The 19,198-nt window shown below is 47.4% G+C and overlaps 1 protein-coding gene across 1 annotated transcript in view; it reads left to right on the top strand.

Moving 5' to 3' along the window:
• Positions 1-4,198: 4,198 nt before the first annotated feature.
• Positions 4,199-19,198, top strand: part of LOC149366521 (uncharacterized) — a 60,464-nt gene continuing 45,464 nt past the window's right edge. The window contains exons 1-3 of the mRNA XM_089571189.1: positions 4,199-4,299; positions 11,848-11,969; positions 15,165-15,248. Of these exons, the coding sequence (XP_089427315.1) occupies positions 4,199-4,299; positions 11,848-11,969; positions 15,165-15,248 (307 nt within the window). The remainder of the gene's footprint in view (positions 4,300-11,847; positions 11,970-15,164; positions 15,249-19,198) is intronic.

A 19,198-nucleotide genomic window follows, 5' to 3' on the forward strand; every position in this document is an offset into this window, starting at 1 on the left:
ATATTCTCTGTGTTCTTTGCAATAAAAGTAGTTGCGAATCTGCGCCTGTCCTGCTCCTCATACGTGTTTAATCCGTGTCTATGCTGTGCGCAGTGACGGTTTATTCATTCATGAACCAGTACCAAGGAGCCCAACTTGCTGCTCTATTAGAGTCGTGAGCAATATAGGAAGCAACAAGGTTTCAGCATTCATTAAATCATTATTACATACTTCATAATCAAAAAGTGAAAAAGGGAGGGGAAAGCACCCTGAGGACTTCCGCTCCCTTCTCTACTTTGCGATTGTCAGGAACAATCTCTCTGCCCTCTCGCTACCATACTAAGTGTGACCAGCAAAGTTTGTGTTTTCGAACTAGTTTTATTCCTCGGCGTATATTATCCAAAAGGTGGATAAGAGAAGGCTTTTGGTTTAATTATCCAATCCCACGGATGCAGCGGGGAGGTCTTTATCAAGTTGGAGTATTACGCTATGCAAACTCTAGGTCTCATAAGGCGAATAGCGGTTAAAGGTAGGGGACTAAAAGAGAGGAACTTGCTGAGGCTAATACAGGCGTACGTAATTAGTAGAAATAGTTACGCGACACCCAACTTCGATATAACATCCGGAGAGGCGGAGAAAATAATGTCCTCATTCGGAAAATGCACCAGGGCTACTCACGGGTACCTCGACGGAGCGACTGCTTGGGTTAGAGGTCCATAACCCGTGGATAGAACTAGTGGAGACGGTGTGCGCATCTCAAATTCAGAAACAGCACAACGGAAACAGGCAGGTTATTCCCAGCAAAAGTTGGAATAAACCCTAAAAGAGGGATCAAAATGAAAGTTGCAATCGACAGGGAACGAAGGAACGCCTTGGTGGTCCCTTCATTCCCTAAAAATATGCACTCGGAGCTCAGCGTAGAACGCAGGGCCAAGAGAGCCGAGGCTCTAGAGCTGAGGTTCGGTAATATGAAGAAAGCGGAAGTAGCGCATGTTGACGCGACGGTTGGCAGGACGGGAGCGGCAGGAGCTTCGGTCGTCAAGAGCCTAGGTGCGCTAGTCTCCACGGCAGCCAACCGGGGACGCAACATAGAGACTGCTATAGCGCTCGCCTGCGTAGGAACAAAGGCAAAATTCGGAGCACGCGACAGTAAGACTGCCATTCGAAATTTTGGACAACGCAGGATCTCGCCGGAAGCGGCCGAGATCCTTAGCCAACGACCGCTGAATGGGAAAATCCAGTTAATTTGGATACCGGCACATGTCCCCGGTAAAGAGGCGGCTCACGAGCTCTACTTCCGGGTAGACGTAGAACCTACCGAGCACTGGGAGGAAGAGGAGCGTCTGCAAAATTACGGGAAAATTATTGACCATTAGCAACTGGTACGTAGTCTGGTACATCCACCAGACTCAAAATTGAATAACAGAGAAGCTGTCGCCTGGAGGCGGCTACAAACTAACACATTTATGAACCCGGTATGGGTGTACCACGTGTACCCAGACCTGCCATCGCATAATAGATGCACACATTGTAGGGCGGCAGCGACCGTCGACCACATCATTTGGGAGTGCCCAAATTCTGCGGGAGCGGGCAAAAATATTGAGATTAGGTTGGTTGGTTTATGGGGTTTAACGTCCCAAAGCGACTCAGGCTATGAGGGACGCCGCAGTGAAGGGCTCCGGAAATTTTGACCACCTGGGGTTCTTTAACGTGCACTGACATCGCACAGCACACAGGCCTCTAGATATCAAGATTAGAGAAGCCTGAGAGACCCTGCTAGGAAACCTGAGCTCCAGTGCACCACCATCCACCTGTCGGAAGAGGCCGCTACCAGTCAAGGACTACCAGGCAGCCTCTCAATCGCGGACGCGCAACTGCCCGCCTCCCAGGCCTGCGTGCCGGGGGCGGGGCTAAAAGTTTTCATGATGGAAATAAAAGTTCTTCAATCAATCAATGAATTAAGTAGCTTAAAGCGCAACTAAGGTGTCCACTGTTCTAAAACGACAGCTATGCTCCTTTTCTTTACTTTATCTGAAGGTCGAATGAAGGTGAACACGGTGACCTTGGCATTACCTAGCGTGGTGAAGCGTTCGCGTCAAAAATGGAAACCTGTCGACGAGAGTCCTGCGGATGTATTGATTGACTGTTATAGTGAAATCTTGCAACATATGAAAAAAAATGGCTGTGCCTCAACTCGGCTGGGCCAGGTTAAACGGTGCGAACGGCAACCGAACCAGTCGTGACCGATGTCGAGGCGGAGACGTTGGCAGCATCCGCTGCCCTTTTCCGCTTGAGGTACTCTTGTTGCCTGTGCCACTGCTTCCCCCCCCCCTCGATGTACCTTCCGTTCTTCATGTTCCTTTGTTTATTAGACGTTGTCAAAACAGTCTTCAGGACAATCATCATCATTAAAAACATAGGTTGTGTGTATATCAGCCAGATTGGGTGATCCGTTGCTGAATGCCGTGGATTTTCAACATTTAAAGTTCCCATGGAATGTCCGATTATGTAAGTCAAGGCTGTGTGAAGTGTCCATGACGCTTTTGCGCTGCAGAATCCCCTACCTCAATTTGTACTTATGGAGATGCGGGGTCGCTACAACGAACTTTTGTAACTCATGTGGAGAAGTTGAAACAATAGACCATTTTCTGCTCTCTTGCCTGCGGTTCGCATTTCAGAGAAAACAGTATTCGGAGGTCCCTCTTTCGAGGTTATGACTCCCTTTGTCTCTACCAGTTGTTCTTCTCTCGTTTGGTGCGAGCGCCACGGGATTCTCGTTAAGCACTATTTGCGGCTACCTTCATGATTACATTATTGCAACTGGTCGCTTACCCTGTTAACTCCCTATAAAACTCCACCGCATGTCCGCATGTCTATCAGGTGATAGAGAAATGCGCAGAATATAACCAGCCCCTATAATAGCGTTCATTGATTACGAGAAAGCATTCGACTCAGTAGAAACCTCAGCAGTCATGCAGGCATTGCGGAATCAGGGTGTTGAAGAGTGTTATGTGAAAATATTGGAAGATATTTATAACGATTGCACAGCTACCATAGTTCTCCATAAAGTCAGCAATAAAATTTCCATAAGGAAAGGTGTCAGGCAGGAAGACTCGATATCACCTATGCTATTCACTGCCTGTTTACAGGAGGTATTCCGGGGCCTGAAATGGGAACAGTTGGGGATAAGAGTTAAATGGAGAATGCCTAAGTAATTTGCGATTCGCTGATGATATTGCCTTGCTAAGTCACTCAGGACATGAACTGCAAAGCATGATCAATGAATTAGACAGGCAGAGCAGAACGGTGGGGCTAAAAATTAACATGCAGAAAACCAAAGTGATGTTCAACAGCCTAACAAGGGAACTCCAGTTCACAATTGGTAGCGAGGTGCTGGAAGTAGTAAGAGAATATGTCTACTTAGGGCAGGTAGTGACAGCTGATCCAGATCATTAGAGGGAAATAACTAGAAGAATAAGAATGGGGTGCAGCGCATATGGCAGGTTATCTCAGATCATGAATGTGAGTTTACCAATGTTCCTCAAGAGAAAAGTATACAACAGGTGTATCTTACCGGTACTCACCTATGGGGCAGTCACGTGGAGGCTAACAAAGAGGGTTCAGCTTAAGTTAAGGACAACGCATCGAGCTATAGAAAGAAAAATGATAGGTGTAACGTTAAGAGATCGGAAGCGGGCGGAGTGGGTGAGAGAACAAACGCGCGTTAATGATATCCTAGTTGAAATCAAGAGGAAGAAGTGGGCTTGGGCAGGGCATGTAATGCGAAGGCAAGATAATCGCTGGTCCTTAAGGGTAACGGAGTGGATTCCAAGAGAAGGCAAGCGTAGCAGGGGGCGGCAGAAAATTAGGTGGACGGATGAGGTTAAGAAATTTGCGGGAATATGGTGGCCGCGGCTGGCGAAGGACAGAGTTTATTAGAAAGACATGGGAGAGGCCTTTTCCCTGCAGTGGGAGTAGTCAGGCTGATGATGATGATTATTACTAATTTGTTTAATTTATTTTAAAATTTCAATTATTCCTATATTTTTCAAGTTTCAGTCATTCTACTATTCTATTTAGTCTTTTTTTTCTCGCACATATACTACCTTGGCATTCACCACCGTACCTTGGACAGGCATTCAGGAGAACGAAAGTCACCACACACATCATCACATCATCATCATCATGATCACCTTGGCCAATCCCCCCGCATAGGTATATGCCATGTTTACTGAGAAGAAGAAGAAGAAGAATACGTGTAGTGCTAAAAAGACGTGCCCAGAGCCAAGAAGCACAGCACCATCTGAATCTCCACCATGGGTGAGCCCTTTAAATTCAATATCCAACGTTCTGCGCCTAGCTTTAAAGCAGCAGCGCCGTGCGTTCAGCACCAAGAGCAGCGCCTACGACGGGCCGGCAGGAATAGGCCTGTGTCGCGAGGCCTACGCGCGACGAACCGGCCCACTCGCACGCTTCACTTTATCAAATTTATACAAATGTGCCATGCTACGCCGTAAGGAATTTGAATGAAATGAGTGCTGTTAGTGGCTGTTTATTGGTAACAAAAAAATTGAAGGAACAGATGTTGCTAGCCGCGGCATCTGCCATGGAAACCTGACGCACCTGAGCTGCGGCTAGCGGGAATAAAAGGACAGGGGGGCAAGTGCGTTTTTTGCATATATAAATTGCGGGAAACCTCTGACAGCGTAATAGATGTGTGAGACTGTTAATGAAAGCAGTAGATCGGAAACATCAGTACAATCATTGCTTTTATCCCGGCCCTGGATCCTATAACCTCTTGTCTTGCCATTTCATTTTTTAGAGAGCAGCTCTTTGGCGCCCGTTTCCCGGTTTCGCGGCGTCGCCGTTGTCCGTTGTACCCGGCAGTGTACACCTTAGTGGCGCTTTAAGCTGTGAAACAAATGGAGCGGGAGCTTGGAAAGCAAAGGAAAGGCGCAAACTGCCCTCTTGGAACAGTAGACACCTCAATCGTGCTTTAAGTTACGTGGCGGTAGTGAAAGATGTGCGCTGCATGCGTTGGCATTGACAACGTTGTGCCTTTTTAAGAAAGGGAAGTGCGCATAACTGGTTCCCTGGGTAAGTGGACGCCTTCATCACGCTTATAGGTGCGTGGGGTGACGAGAGAGAGATGTGGGCTGCAGGCGTTAGCGCTGACTATGGTGAGCACTCTGTCGCGGTCAACCATTAACTGTTACCTGTCAGGTTGGGTGGAGACTTTAATGTAGATATAAAGACAAACAGGACTGTCTTTTCTTTTTTTTTCTCTTTCCTCTGATCTTTTAAAAACCTCTATCTGCACGCGGCAGCGGTGGTGGCTCGGCTCAAGCCAGTATAGGCAGGCCCGTGCAATTTCCTTTTCATCCTTCTCCCAGTCACAACAACAACTTCTTACCACTTATGCGGAAGAACATCCCGTTCCACTAGCTCGTAACGCCTCTCACAGCTGTGACAACCTCGCGAAATACTTGCACAGATCTCCTCTTTGAGAAGCAGGCATTGGTGCAGCAAAATCGAGCATATATCTATATATTTCTCCGACCACAATGCTTCGTTCATGACAATCAAGAGCTGTTAGTGGAGTGTTTCTTGAAGAAGGAATATGTGCGAAAATAAGTTGTCTGTAATTGCACATACATGTCTTGCTTAAATTGTTTGCATCAATCTGTCGAAAAGCTCAAACACCTGATGAGCGGCGCTCAAAATTCGCATTGGGAAGTAATGTAATCTTCGACAATTTTTTTCTTTTCTCTTCCGCAGAGGAGCAGTTAATGATGTCGGGTTTTGGAGAGCCGTGTAAGTATGATGGGAACCTGCATTCACCGCACCCGCGTCGAACAAACCGTGTTCTTGCCAGCTCAGCGAATTAAACTCCGCAACGACATGTCCACACACCAGACCCCATGATTCCTCTCAAACCATACCCTGCAAATTCCTCAAAGCGGTTCGATCCAATCACTATAGTAACGATTGACTTACGCAAGGCCGTGTACTGTGCTACCACTACCGGAGTAACGGCAGCCCGCGCGCCGTCAGTGCGCATGCGCGATTCGCCTTGAGGGCGCCAGATGGCGCCAGGTACCGGGCAGCTGCGCGCGCGCCTGCCGCCTCGGCACCAATCAGCGCGTGCGGACTGTCGGTGGGCGGGCTCCTTGTACTCTGCTGAAGGCAATAGGGAACAATATATGCTAAAGACGCTAAAGGGCCCGTTACTTTCAGCAGTCATCTCTACAGACTGAGGCCTTAGCATATCTATTACCTTGCTACGCCACCGCACAGAGCGCTTCTCCATGTCCAATTCGGTATCGGACCACATCACCCTTACGCGAAGCACGCCACAGTGGCCTCTCATCACCCCTGCCATATTTACATGGGTATGAAACCCCTATCCCGCCAGGTCTCCAAAATACCCCGCTTCAAGCACACTTTCTTCACAGATGACCTTACTCTCTGGTGCAGAATTGCAGTGGGTGGCGAACTCGAGCAAATACCATGAACAGACAAATCAAAAACTCTTTCTCCGCATCAAACGCACCAAGTAAGAGCGCAATCACGTATTCCAGCTCCACATGGCCCCTCCATGTAGGCGATTATCTTTCGGTGATTCTCTCTGTGTGTACGGACCTGTTCTCACTGAATTCATCTGAAACTAACACTGAAAGGAAACGAGTTGGAACTGAATCATTACGTTATCGCACACATGGAGACTGCTCTCTTGCTCTGATGCGTCACTGTTTCTGCTTTCTCTCTTCTTCAGTTGAGCAATCAGTGATATCTGTTGACGGGTCGCGTAAGTAAACCTGGTTCCCGCACTCACCTCATCGACTGTGTACCGCGTCATACTGTATGACGCCCGATCGCAAACGAGTACCCTGCTGAGCAGATTAAATGGTAAATTCCTCGAAATTGCACGAAGCAAGTCGGGCTTGCTATGCAGAGGTACATTGTGGCCAGGAAGAAACGCGAACAAGAATATTCCGTGCTTTTCTACTTTGCAGCAAGATACTCTTTTGCGACCGCTGCGTGAATGCTAACGCGATAGAGTTAAAGGGCCTGTTGTATTGTTGTTAAACGCACCGGTATCGGTGTTGTAGGCGTAGGCGTTATGAAGAAAAATCACGAGCTAGCATGACTGTGGCAGGTGGTGCCCAGAAAGCAGCCTAGGTGACAGGTGGCCACCTAGGTCACATGACCTTGCATCATCATCAAAACCTGGCAACCGGATAGTGAGAAGACTGCCCAGCGTGGCAGGTGGTAGTTAAATTAATGACTGGTCGCTCGGGAAGAACAACCTCAGTCGCACAAGGCCCACCGCTGGGAGCACCTGCCATTGCAGGGCAGTGGTGCATCACTTAACCGCTGCACCACGGCGCCAGGAGGGGTATGAGGACTCCCAGGGGTCTATGAATGTAAAGTACAGAATGACGTTCTGCATATACAAGAATTAACCCATTAATACCTTAAGGCAGAGCTTAATTGCCCCGTCCAATTTTTCTTACTGAATCTGCCTGTTCTTTTTTGTTCGCACTTCCTCATGTAGGAGCCATTGTCGAAGTGCTAGAAGTTGGTATTTTTTCCGACATATTCATTGCCCGGTCAGGACATGCAGGGCTAAAGTTTCCACATAGAACCCGGTCTGGAAAGACCACTCCTGTCTCCGGCAGGGCTTACGTCGGTGGCGTCGGTGTGCTTAGGTTGGGGTGTTGTTGTGCAGTTCTGTCACGAGAACATCTCGTCGAGTCGCCGACAAAGAGGCCGTAAAGGCACTAGCCATCACCGCTTCAGCCCACCTCAAGCCTCGCAGAATTTAAACGCGGGATCAATTCTAAGGGTACCTACCCTCGTTTTCCTGCCATGGCTTCCGCCATATTCGCACCACACGGTATCGCAGCAGCGCATGCCATGGCGGTTGATGGCGACGCTTACGTCATAGCTGGAAAAACAGAACGACTTCTCAGGGCGCGGAGTTGATGTTGTTCATGGAGGAAGGAAAGAACTCAGAAGAGGATGTTACGTCACGTTCTTTGAAGCCGTCTCCCCTTGCAGCCTCTCTCCCACTTGGCCCTCGTATCAGCGCGCTTGCGCATGCGCGGCAGGCATTGCAGCAGACGACACCGCTGCGGCTAGCGTTACTATTGGCTGCGCCGTCGGACAGACTCTCGGGAGTTCCTGCGAAAGCACGTGACTTCTGGCACGCTTTCTGGCATGCAGCTCGGATAGCGAGGGCCTTTCCTGAGTTTTCTCTACTCCATGATGTGGATTGAAAGCGTCTAAAAGGGAACAGCGACAGCATGACTACTGCCATTTAAAACGGAGCGTTATCTTGTACTGAGTTTCACATTTTAAAAACATGCTTTCCTATTATCGCGTTTTTCTAACCATGCTACTTTACGTTGAAGACTAAGTCCGAACAAAGGACGTAGGTGCATCATGGGTAATAAGACGAAATTACCCGTCGTCAAATGAGTTATCAGCTTATGATCCGTGGATGCTTTTTCTTGTAAAAAGTTTGTGCAGCAGTAACTAATTCGTGATAATTACTTTCCTCTTTCGTGCGCAGAAGGGTAAGTACTATTGCGTTTTCTTTTTATGGCTGACAGAAATGCCGCTGGAATGCTCGCAAGGCGGAGTTTAAAAGAACTAACACGCCTATCGCGAGAAGTTCGGAATGATTTCAAGTCCATAAATGGCACTGCGCTCGCTTTCATCTACTTAGAATTAGTACTGCTCTCTTCCGTCAGTTTTGGGTCGAACGCTCAGACACAACTGCGTTTTCGAATGAAACCCTTGGAACAATTTCAGCATCATGTAGGGCTTTTCTGGTATTAAAAAAATTATGTGCACTTTTTTTGCGTTCGATGGCACTATGGTTGATTTCCAGAGTATTCATTCACATAATTAGACTTAGTCTTTATAAAGGCAGTGCTTAATCACAGTTTTGAAGTCTTCGGAAAGTACAAAATTTCGCAATGTTTTGCTTGCTTATATTTTGTTGCGAAAGCAACACTACCGGAGCCCAGCTCGGCTCGTCGCGTATGCTCGTGGCGGTGCGGCTACCAAACGACCTTGAGTCACCGTTGCCTAGCAACCACTTCAGCTGCGCTCCAGCAGATGGCGCCGCGCCACTGCCGCCTGTCTCCTTACCACCCAGATGGCACCACCCTTGCTCAGGCGCTGGGTTTTATAGCTCGTGACGGCGTCGTGCCGACCTGGGAGCCGTCACGAGCTAATCCAAACGCTTAGCCACAAGCTAACACCACAAGCGTATTGGCAAAAACGGCACGTACGGCCTTGTGCCGTTGCCTAGCAACCCGAGTTACTACCCGAGCTTAGACGAGTTACTCGGGTAAGCTCGGGTAAGTTCGGACGAGCCTCGTGCCATCTGCGCGAGAGGCTGCACGGGAAGAGCAACATGGGTCGCAAAATCTCGACGGGTGACTGGGATAGAAACAGCCACCTGTCAGTGCAGTGGCGCATCGCTTAACCGCTGCGCCACAGCTCTGGTATTGGTATATGAGGACTCGCCGCCATATATGAATCTTAAGTATGAATTACGAATTCAGCATATATGGGCATTAATCCTCTAAAGATATCATGCCACACCCCTAAGGTGGAGCTTAAGTTCCCCCTCCAATTGAAGAATGAACACTTGCTTTCGCAGGTCTACACGGTTTAACTACGTTAAGCCCCTATAATTTTTTCTTATGTGGTTCTAATTCCGAAAATATACTGTTTGACTGGTTTCGAATTGCTATTAACACACACACAAAACAAAAAAAAACATTTTTCGAGAATATTTTTCTCAGTTGATGCCACAGTTACGAGATCGCAGTTTCTGAAACTGCGCAGTATTTAACAGACCCACCATAACATACTGTCACGAAGACGAAGATGGCAGTGGCGCGGGACGGAGCGCTCTCGCTAGGCCAGCAGCCTTTAAATCATCTTTGTCATCAGTCATCACTCCTCCTTCATCGGCTGGTCGCCACGTAACGTAAATCAGTAATGCGCGGGGACCAATTAACGACCTTACCTCGCCTTTGAAAATGAAAGTATAACATGATCGGCCTCCGCGAATGTGACTCATCACGGGCGATATTAGTAGAAAGTTTCACAACGAATACAGCTCGGTGCTCTGAGTTAAATGATTAAATGGCTAATTTGGCATGTTTGCTGGTTACCGTGGAAGCGTAAATATAAGGGAACTAACGTCCATTGCACGCTAAACAGTGGTACCAATGGCTTACTATTAAACTCATGTAATGAACCAGCCATGTCTTGCGTTGCTCCATACCGTTGTCTGAGAAAACTTCCCTCTCTGACAGTTTACCACGCCCAACCTCGAACCTCCTCCAAGCCTTAACAGTACCTTCCTAGGCTATTCCTTAGCTCTTCCTTGGATAAACTCCTGAACTTCCTGGAGCATCATCATCCCGATTATTGAATTACCAGAACAGGGGAGAATTCTTCATTATACAAAATTTCTCAGTTAAATGGAACGATAATCCAACAGTGCAGCAGAGGAGATTGACCGTGCCGCCAATGGCAGTCTTCTATTTTTAGCCAAACTATTCAAGCTCGAGTCCTGTCCCAATAGACATTTCAGCTCCCATAGACGTCCTGGATACGTTCAGGACGACCGTAGGACGTGCAAAAGTTTCAATGCCCGTTGGGGTAAAGTTTATCCATAATAAGCAAAAGTAGACAAAACATCTTACGTTAATTCGACGTCTTTTCCTGTTGGAGGTCCCATCTTTGCTGTCTGCATTTTCGACGTAGACAGAGTATTAAAGATGGCCCCCTTGGCACTCATTGACAAGGTAGTTAAGCAGAGAGCAGCCTCTTCTCAAACTTGACTATTGAAACATGGCTTACAGCTTGAGAACACCTTGAAAGCACAACAATAAAGTGTTGGTGCAGTCCTTTGGAGCTGCTTTTTGACTGTAAGCAGCCGTCTGCTTCACCACTGCTTCGCACGCCATTAGTTGCAATTTCTGCCATTGGCGGCGCTGTTCACGCGCTTTAAGAAGCGCTGACTCCACAGACTCTACTTGCCGTTGCTGCGGGCAATACAGGGAAATGAAACTGCAAATTCGTATCTACGAGGGTGTGATAAAGGAAACCCAGAGAGACCCGACATCCTTATCTACGGTTCAAATACGATCTCTGTGTGGTCTATTCTCATCAAGTGGAAATGAACGTACGAAGAGATTAGAAGGAATTTTTGGTGGAGTGCAAAATATTAACTTATTTTTGGAAAGAATATAATCCCATCGACGGATCAGAAGGATGCGTTAGTAATTATTTGCAAGGTTACAGCTATAACTGGCTCGAAGCACAGATGTGCTGCTAATTACCTGTTGGAGCTGTGCAACAGACTCTTGGCGTCTTCAAATGCCGTCGGCTGACTGCGAAACGTGGAAGCAGCCCTACTGCTAGGACGGCAAAGAGTTCAACAACATTTGAAGTATAAGTTCAACGCTAACTGAAAAAAGCCACCCAAATCATGTTAGCTGAATGCATTCCAAGCTGCCGCTCGGCTGCTGACCCGAAAGACGCGGGTTCGAACCCGGCCGCGGCGACTGCATTTCGATGGAGGCGAAATTCTAGAGGCTCGTGTGGTGTGCGATGTCAGTGCACGTTAAAGAACCCCAGGTGGTCGAAATTTCCGAAGCCCTTCACTATGGCGTACCTCATAGCCTGATTTGCTTTGGTACGTTAAACCCCAATAAACCAAACCAAACCTTAACCTACACTATAGAGTGTAGGTTTAGCCCTCTTATGCTATAAAGTGTCGGACGAAAGTTTAGGGGCCTCTCCCGTAATTCCTCATTCGTTTGCTCGCCGCAGGACGACTACAGAATCGAATGAGAATGAAGGAATAAGCGCGTCCCTGTTCCTGATCTGCCTCGTCCTGTCGATGCTGCTCGCCGGACTGATCTACTTCGGCCTTTCCTCGGGTGCATTTGACGGTGAGTGCAACAGCGCTTTAAAGGACAACGGAAGTGGTTTAGGAATTCGATAATTTAAAAAGACCCCAATGTGTGAAACATCCAGGTAAAGCCTGCGAAATGGTTTTACAGATACAGGTACAGGCACAGATACAATTACAGGTTCATCATCATCATCATCATCAGCCTGACTACACCCACTGCAGGGCAAAGGCCTCTCCCGTGTCCCTCCAATTAACCCTGTCTTTTGTCAGTTGCCGCCACTGTATCCCCGCAAACTTCCTAATCTCATCCACCCACCTAACTTTCTGCCGTCCCCTGCTACGCTTACCTTCTCTTGGAATCCACTCCGTTACCCTTAAGGACCAGCGGTTATCTTGCCTTCGCATTCCATGCCCTGCCCAAACCCATTCCTTCCTCTTGATTTCAACTAAGATGTCATTAACCCGCGTTTGTTCCCTCACCCACTCCGCCCTCTTCCGATCTCTTAACGTTACACCTATTATCTTCCTTTCCATAGCTCGCTGCGTTGTTCTTAACTTAAGCTGAACCCTCTTTGTTAGCCTCCACGTTTCTGCCCCATAGGTGAGTACCGGTAGGATACAGCTGTTTACTTTTTTCTTCAGGGATATTGGTAAGCTACCATTCATGATCTGAGAGAACCTGCCATATGTATAAATTACAGGTTACAGAACCCGAATTTGACTTTTACCTCCCCAAGTGTACTTCCGATCATAATGCTAATAATAGCGCTATCGAATTCGTTTTGCTGCTCACGCATCCTACAGACTTTTATCTCCTGCTGTACATAGTCAAAAGGTGGATGACGTTCATTATCTCAAAGGCTTGCATTTTATTCTCCCTAGCTCCTCGTTTTCGCTTGCGTGAGGCATTGTAAGGTAGAGCCCAAAGCGAGAGCGGCTGCGATGGCCAACTCCGCCCTTCTGGAAAGAGTCTATAGCCTGTCTATAGACTTTTTTATGAACTCCATTGCCTTCCGGTGATATTTCATTTTGTCAGTTCACAGTCCATAGACTGTTCATAGACGAAAGTCTGCTAAATGTGAGTGGCCGTAACCTTACAGATTTTCTATTGACTGTCCATAAGCTCTTTTTGGTTTTTTTGGTTTTATTGGTGTTTAACGTCCCGAAGCAACTCAGGCTATGAGGGACGCCGTAGTGAAGGGCTCCAGAAATTTCGACCACCTGGGGTTCTTTAACGTGCACTGACATCGCACGGGCCTCTAGAATTTCGCCTTTATCGAAATTCGGCCGCCGCTGTCGGGATCGAACCCGCGTATTTCGGGTCAGCAGCCGAGCGCCGTAACCACTGAGCCACCGCGGCGGGGTGTCGATAAGCTCTGTTCTGTCTGTAAACTAGTCTGCAGGAAGTCTAGAGACTAGAGAGTAATGCCGCAACGCATTACTGGCGCCGCCTAGTAGTCTTCATATGGTTCGCGGTAAGGAAAGAAGGGGACCACACTCGGGGGCTAAGCCTCTCAAGCGGCGGCTGGCCTTGTGCACACACTCTAAGAACAAAAGGAGTTCGGGGAACTCCTTTCGATAGAGTATACGCGTGTCCCATATTTCTCTCCTTTTTCCAGAGTTGCCGCACTCCTGCTAGGCGCACTCCCTCTGCAGGAGTAGAAACACTCCTTTATTACGAACGGCTGGGAAAAAAAAAAGCTGCGCCGGAGGGAGGATTCGAGCCGGGAAACTTTGCATTGCGAACCGAGTGCGCTACCTCTCGCCTATACTTGGGACGGGTGGTAATGCTTTTCAGTAGTTATATATGCTAATATTTTGTGTTCAGCGGCAGTTTCGTGCGTATATGTCGCGAGTTCTGTTCTCTAAATTGGTAGATCGCTGGCTGGTTAGAGTTGGCACAGCTCAGTAAATGCTGAAACACTAAAGGCAACATCTGAACGCCACAACGCCACGGTAAATCTTTACTCGACAGCAATTTCATGGTGCACAGTACGTTGACTCGCCCTTCGCGAACGAGTTAACTGGTGTCCTGATGCACTATTATTCGTATTAAAATGATGTGTAGCTTCCCTAGAGCACTCGTCGATCATTCATACCGTAGTAGGAATGCCATATAAAGTGTTTAAACTAATGTTTCGCCGTCGACCGCGAAGGTTTACGGGATCTGACAGAAGTGTTTTCCTTTAACAGAAACATCGTTCGTTTCTGCGAACCGCTTTTTCTTGGAGGTTGTTGTGCTGAAATAGATGTTGCAAAATGTGAATGGCGGTTCCGAAGGGCATAAAATATATTCACACAGCAATAAACTAATGCTTAGGATAAATTGCGATAGTTACCATGACAGTCTCTTCTTAAACGCATTCTACGGAAGTGCATGACTTCGCTGAATGGTATAGACTATTCAGAACCCCGCGGCGGTCGCATTTCGATGAATGCGAAACTCCAAAGCCTCATGCACTGCGCGATGTTAGTGCACTTCGCTTTGGGATGTCGCGATGTCAGTGCAGTTGCTTTGGGACGTAAAATCCATTGAAATCAAATCAAATATGCTGTATGAATGCAACGCAATAATCTCCAAAGTGTACACTGCACGTATCGGTTATGTACACGGTCTGGCTCTGTGGGCGGAGCACAGCGCACTTTCTTGTTTGGTTGTTTTTGCTTATCACTAGTTTGCATGAGATGCGAGTCACAGGTCACTATATATATGGCTCCGCTGCAGTACAAAAGCTAAGAAAATAAACAACCTCCAACTCCTTCAGGCCCTAGAGGGAGTGCGCTCGCAGTTTTACTCTTTACCGAAGGAGGCGTTTCACTCCTTAGGGAATTTAGGCGGAGTAAACTGCTGCTAAAGAGAGTGCAGTAGCCGGTATACTCTATCATAGAGAGTATCAGTTCTTAGTGTGACGGTGTGTAGCGGGGCTTCGGAGGCACCCAAAGGCTCTTCGGACATGGGATGTACCCAGTACCTCCACCAAAATGTCACAGAAGCAGGTAGACAGGTTTATATTTGCCACAACGTCCAAGCGCCAGCGGAAACGGCCCGGCCGGCTAACCAACTAGCGAGCGAGCTCTCGGGCGAAAAAGACCGCTTGCCAGCCTCCTGAGCGCGACTACTAGGCGGCGCCAGTAATGCGTTGGGCAATGTACAAAAGTCTATGGACAGTCTATAGACTGCCTTAAAAAAGAGAATGCACCGCCCAACATGATGCACACGTTTTGCTTTCAGTGGAGCAAGTCGAACAAGGAGATGAAACCGGCGGCGACGACCCCGAGTCGGAAGACTACCGCCCTCTCCCGCCTCGTCCGAAAAGTAAGCAGGCATAGGGTAAAAGTTACACCAAAGGGGAAAATCAACGGCACAAAGAAGCTACGCTATACTTGGTTACCCGTCCGATTACTCTAGCAGTCGTTTTTATTTCTTTTTTCTTTTGCTTAAAGTATGATTGCATTGGTCAGAAAATTGCAAATCAAGACCCTGACTTCCTCTGCCGTTCGTATACCCCTGCCACACAAGAAGATGTAATGCCATTCGAATCGAATGGTGGTAGCATCTTGTGTCTTGTTTTTATTATTTACTCAGTTTTAAATGCTTTATTCTGCATTGCTGCCTCGGAGGTCGAAATTATTTATTACAAAGAGCTCCACGCCTGCGCTGTCCGCTGCCTGGGGTGGTGGCGCCACCAGCCACCAGCCAACATGGACATGGCGATGCCCGCCATTGAGTTTCTTAATTTATCTAGACGGAAGGCTAGCGGCGGTACACGACATCCACCATGGAGAGGCGCTGGAATGCCAGGAAGACGAGCTTTCTTACTTGGCTTGGATATTAAGGAGCATGCCTTTAAGCGCTCATACTCGCGGCCACGACTATGTCCGTCCGTCCGTTACATCTGAAGGGAAAGACGTAACTAGTCATTACTAGTCGCTAGTCATGGCTAATTAGTCATTAACCAGTCATGACAGGTTAGTCTTCAGTAGTTAGTCATTAATCAGTCATGACCAGTTAGTCACGACTAGTTATGAATAGTTAGTCATTAACCAGTCATGAATAGTTAGTCATTAACCAATCATGATTATATAGTAATTAACCAATCATGACTATTTAGTCATCAAATAATTAGTCATGACAAACTAGTCATGAACTGGTTAGTCATGACTAGTAAGTCATGACTAGCCAATCCAAGTCGCCCCATAGCCGACTCGTGTGTGCCTACGGCCGTCGTCTCGTTGGTGGCAAGGCTTTCGCCTCGCGCATATTGCAGCGTCAATGTGCCCCTGAATTTTTATTGTGGTGCATAAAACGTCGATTCGGACATTCAAATGAAATGGCTGAATCCACGTCATAGAGATAGACTCTTCTCGAGGCAAACCTCGAATGCATGCTCCGAAAGCTTCCCGTACCGACCGAACGCCGAACTTTCACTTGCATTATATCTATCGAAGAAGCCGAAAAGGCGGTATAGAAATAACTGAATCTGCGCACAAAGGACAGCTTCAAGGCGCAACTACCAGTTTCCAGGTACGATCAACTTTCTCTGCCTGACACTGGCCAAGACAAACCCGAAACCTCGTCTTCGCGGCATTCCCACTGTGGATGAAGTGTCCTTTAAGATCATTTTAAAAGAAATATACAGCGCGAAAAGACACGAAAGACGAAGAGGTGCACAACACACGGGCTGTCTCACAACTTAAGTTTTATTCAGGTATCGTTGTATCGCAGATACGTGGTACCACAGACACGTGGTATCACAGATACGTGTTCAAGTAAAACTTGTTTGGGCGAGTTGGTTCATATTTGAACGGGTACGTGCTAGCGCGAAGAAGACGGGACAGAACAAAGGAACACACACGACATATACAGAGCGCAACTTCCAACTGGTTTATTTTCGTAGAAGGCAGATACATTTATACCGGCGCTGGGCAGTCACAAGGTTAACAGGCAAATATACGCACTTTTCATGTCAGCATCCCTGTGCCAAATGTGCCACCATATAGGAAAACGTGTAAAATTGATAATTAATAACCTTCAATACAATAATAAAAAAAGAACATGACACAGACAAAAGGAAAGATGATGCATGAGGTGAACGATGAACATAGCAAAAATCATCTCTTATTAGCAAAAGCAGTGTCTAAGTAAATAAAAACAATAAAAAAAATAAAGCGTTCAATGCGTAAAATCTGCTTATCGTAGCAATAGCAGGGTCAAAAGGTAAGAAACAATACTGCTATTGCTGCTATTGCTACGATAAGCAGATTTTACGCATTGACCGCGTTATTTTTTTATTGTTTTTATTTACTTTGACACTGCTTTTGCTAAGAGATGTTTTTTGCTATGTTCATCGTTCACCTCATGCATCATCTTTCCTTCTTTTTTTGATTATTGTATTGAAGGTTATTAATTATCAATTTTACACGTTTTTCTATGTGGTGGCACACGACAGAGGGATGCTGACTGAAAAGTGCGTATATTTGCCGGTTACTCTTGGATTGCCCAGCGCCGGTATAAATGTATCTGCCTTCTACGAAAATAAACCAGTTGGAAGTTGCGCTCTGTATATGTTGTGTGTATTCCTTTGTTCTGTCCTGTCTTCTTCGCGCAAGCACGTACCCGTTCAAATACAGACACGTGGTATCACAGATACGTGGTACCGCAGCAGCGGAGCCGGCGAGCGCGCGTAGATGCGCCTCTGCTTGGCGACTCACGTGGTTTGTCGGCCTCAAGGTCACAGCGCATCAAAATTGACCTTGGGAGACATGTAGTAAGGGTCCCTTCGCTTTTAAAGAACAGGTGTCTCCATGCGAAACTGCGCAAAGGTAAGGAAAAGGAAACCGTTTTTGCGCGGCGACAGCTATGTCGAGTCCAAGCAAGGCACCAACGTCAAAGAACGAAGAAGTCGTGCGAAAGCGTCCCAAGAAATTTGCAGGACACAGGTTGTCAAAAACGTGACGAAAGCGCTCGCGATACACCCGCGACGAAGCTCAAATTCTACTGAGCACAGCAATGACGCCCCGGCATGCTTAAAGGTTGTCTTCGTCATTATCATCATCAGCCTGACTGCGCCCACTGCAGGGCAAAGGCTTCTTCCATGTCTCTGCAATTAACCCTGTCATTTGCCAGCTGCAGCCACTGTATCTCCGCAAACTTCTTAATCTCATCCGCCCACCTAACTTTCTGCCCCCCCTGCTACGCTTGCCTTCTCTTGGAATCCAGTCCGTTACTCTTAAGGACCAGCGGTTTCTTGCCTTCGCATTACCTAACCTGCCCAAGCCCATTGTTTCCTCTTGATTTCGACTAGGGTGTCGTTAACTCCCGTTTGTTCTCTGACCCACTCAGCCCTGTTCGTGTCTCTTAACGTTGCACCTAACATTTTTCTTTTCATAACTCGCTGCGTTATTCTTAACTTCTGCTGAACTCTAGACTTCACGTTTATGCCCCGTAGGTGAGTACCGGTAAGGTACAGCTGTGTATACTTTTCTCTTGAGGGATATTTGTACACTACCATGCATGATCTGGGAGAGCCTGCCTTATGTGCTCCACTGCATTGTTATTCTTCTTGCTATTTCCCTCTGATGATTTGGATCAGCGCCCACTACCTGCCCTAAGCAGAAGTATTCCTTTACCACTTCCAGCACCTCGCTACCAATTGTGAACTGGTGTTCCCTTGCTAGGCAAAGGATGCCTTGGCAATCAGCGCACACAGCGGCAGCGTTTCTAACCCCATTTCGGCGTGTACCATGATGGAAGCCCTTATCATTGCTCAGGTCATGAAATGGAAGCGCGCGCTCCGTGCCGGCCTTTGGTTGCAGCAGTTTCGTGTGGCGGCGATTATTAGAGATGAAGCTGGTCGCATCTCGCGTGTCAAAATGACGTGCCGGAGGTTTTGAGCGTGTAGAAAGGAACATTACAAACCTTCTGATGTTTTAAAACGACAAAAAAAAACGCAAAAGACACAAGACAGAGGCATTAGACAACACAGGCTCAGTCACATAGCTGGTCGCAACGGACGGACTGCAGCCTTTGTAACGTGAAGATAATGTATTACCGAAATGAAAATGAAAATCGTTTTTGAGGAAAGGAAATGACGCAGCAACTATCTGAAATATCTCGGCGGACACCCGAGCAGCGCCGTAAGGGAAGAGAGGAAGGAGGAAGTCAAAGGAGGAAGAAAGAGGTGCCGTAGTGGAGGTCTCCGGAATTATTTTGACCACGTGGGGATCTTTAACGAGTAGTGATATCCCACAGCACACGGGCCCCTT

The sequence above is a fragment of the Amblyomma mixtum genome, chromosome 1 (assembly GCF_055824585.1).
Source record: "Amblyomma mixtum isolate Tamu chromosome 1, ASM5582458v1, whole genome shotgun sequence".
Taxonomy (NCBI): domain Eukaryota; kingdom Metazoa; phylum Arthropoda; class Arachnida; order Ixodida; family Ixodidae; genus Amblyomma; species Amblyomma mixtum.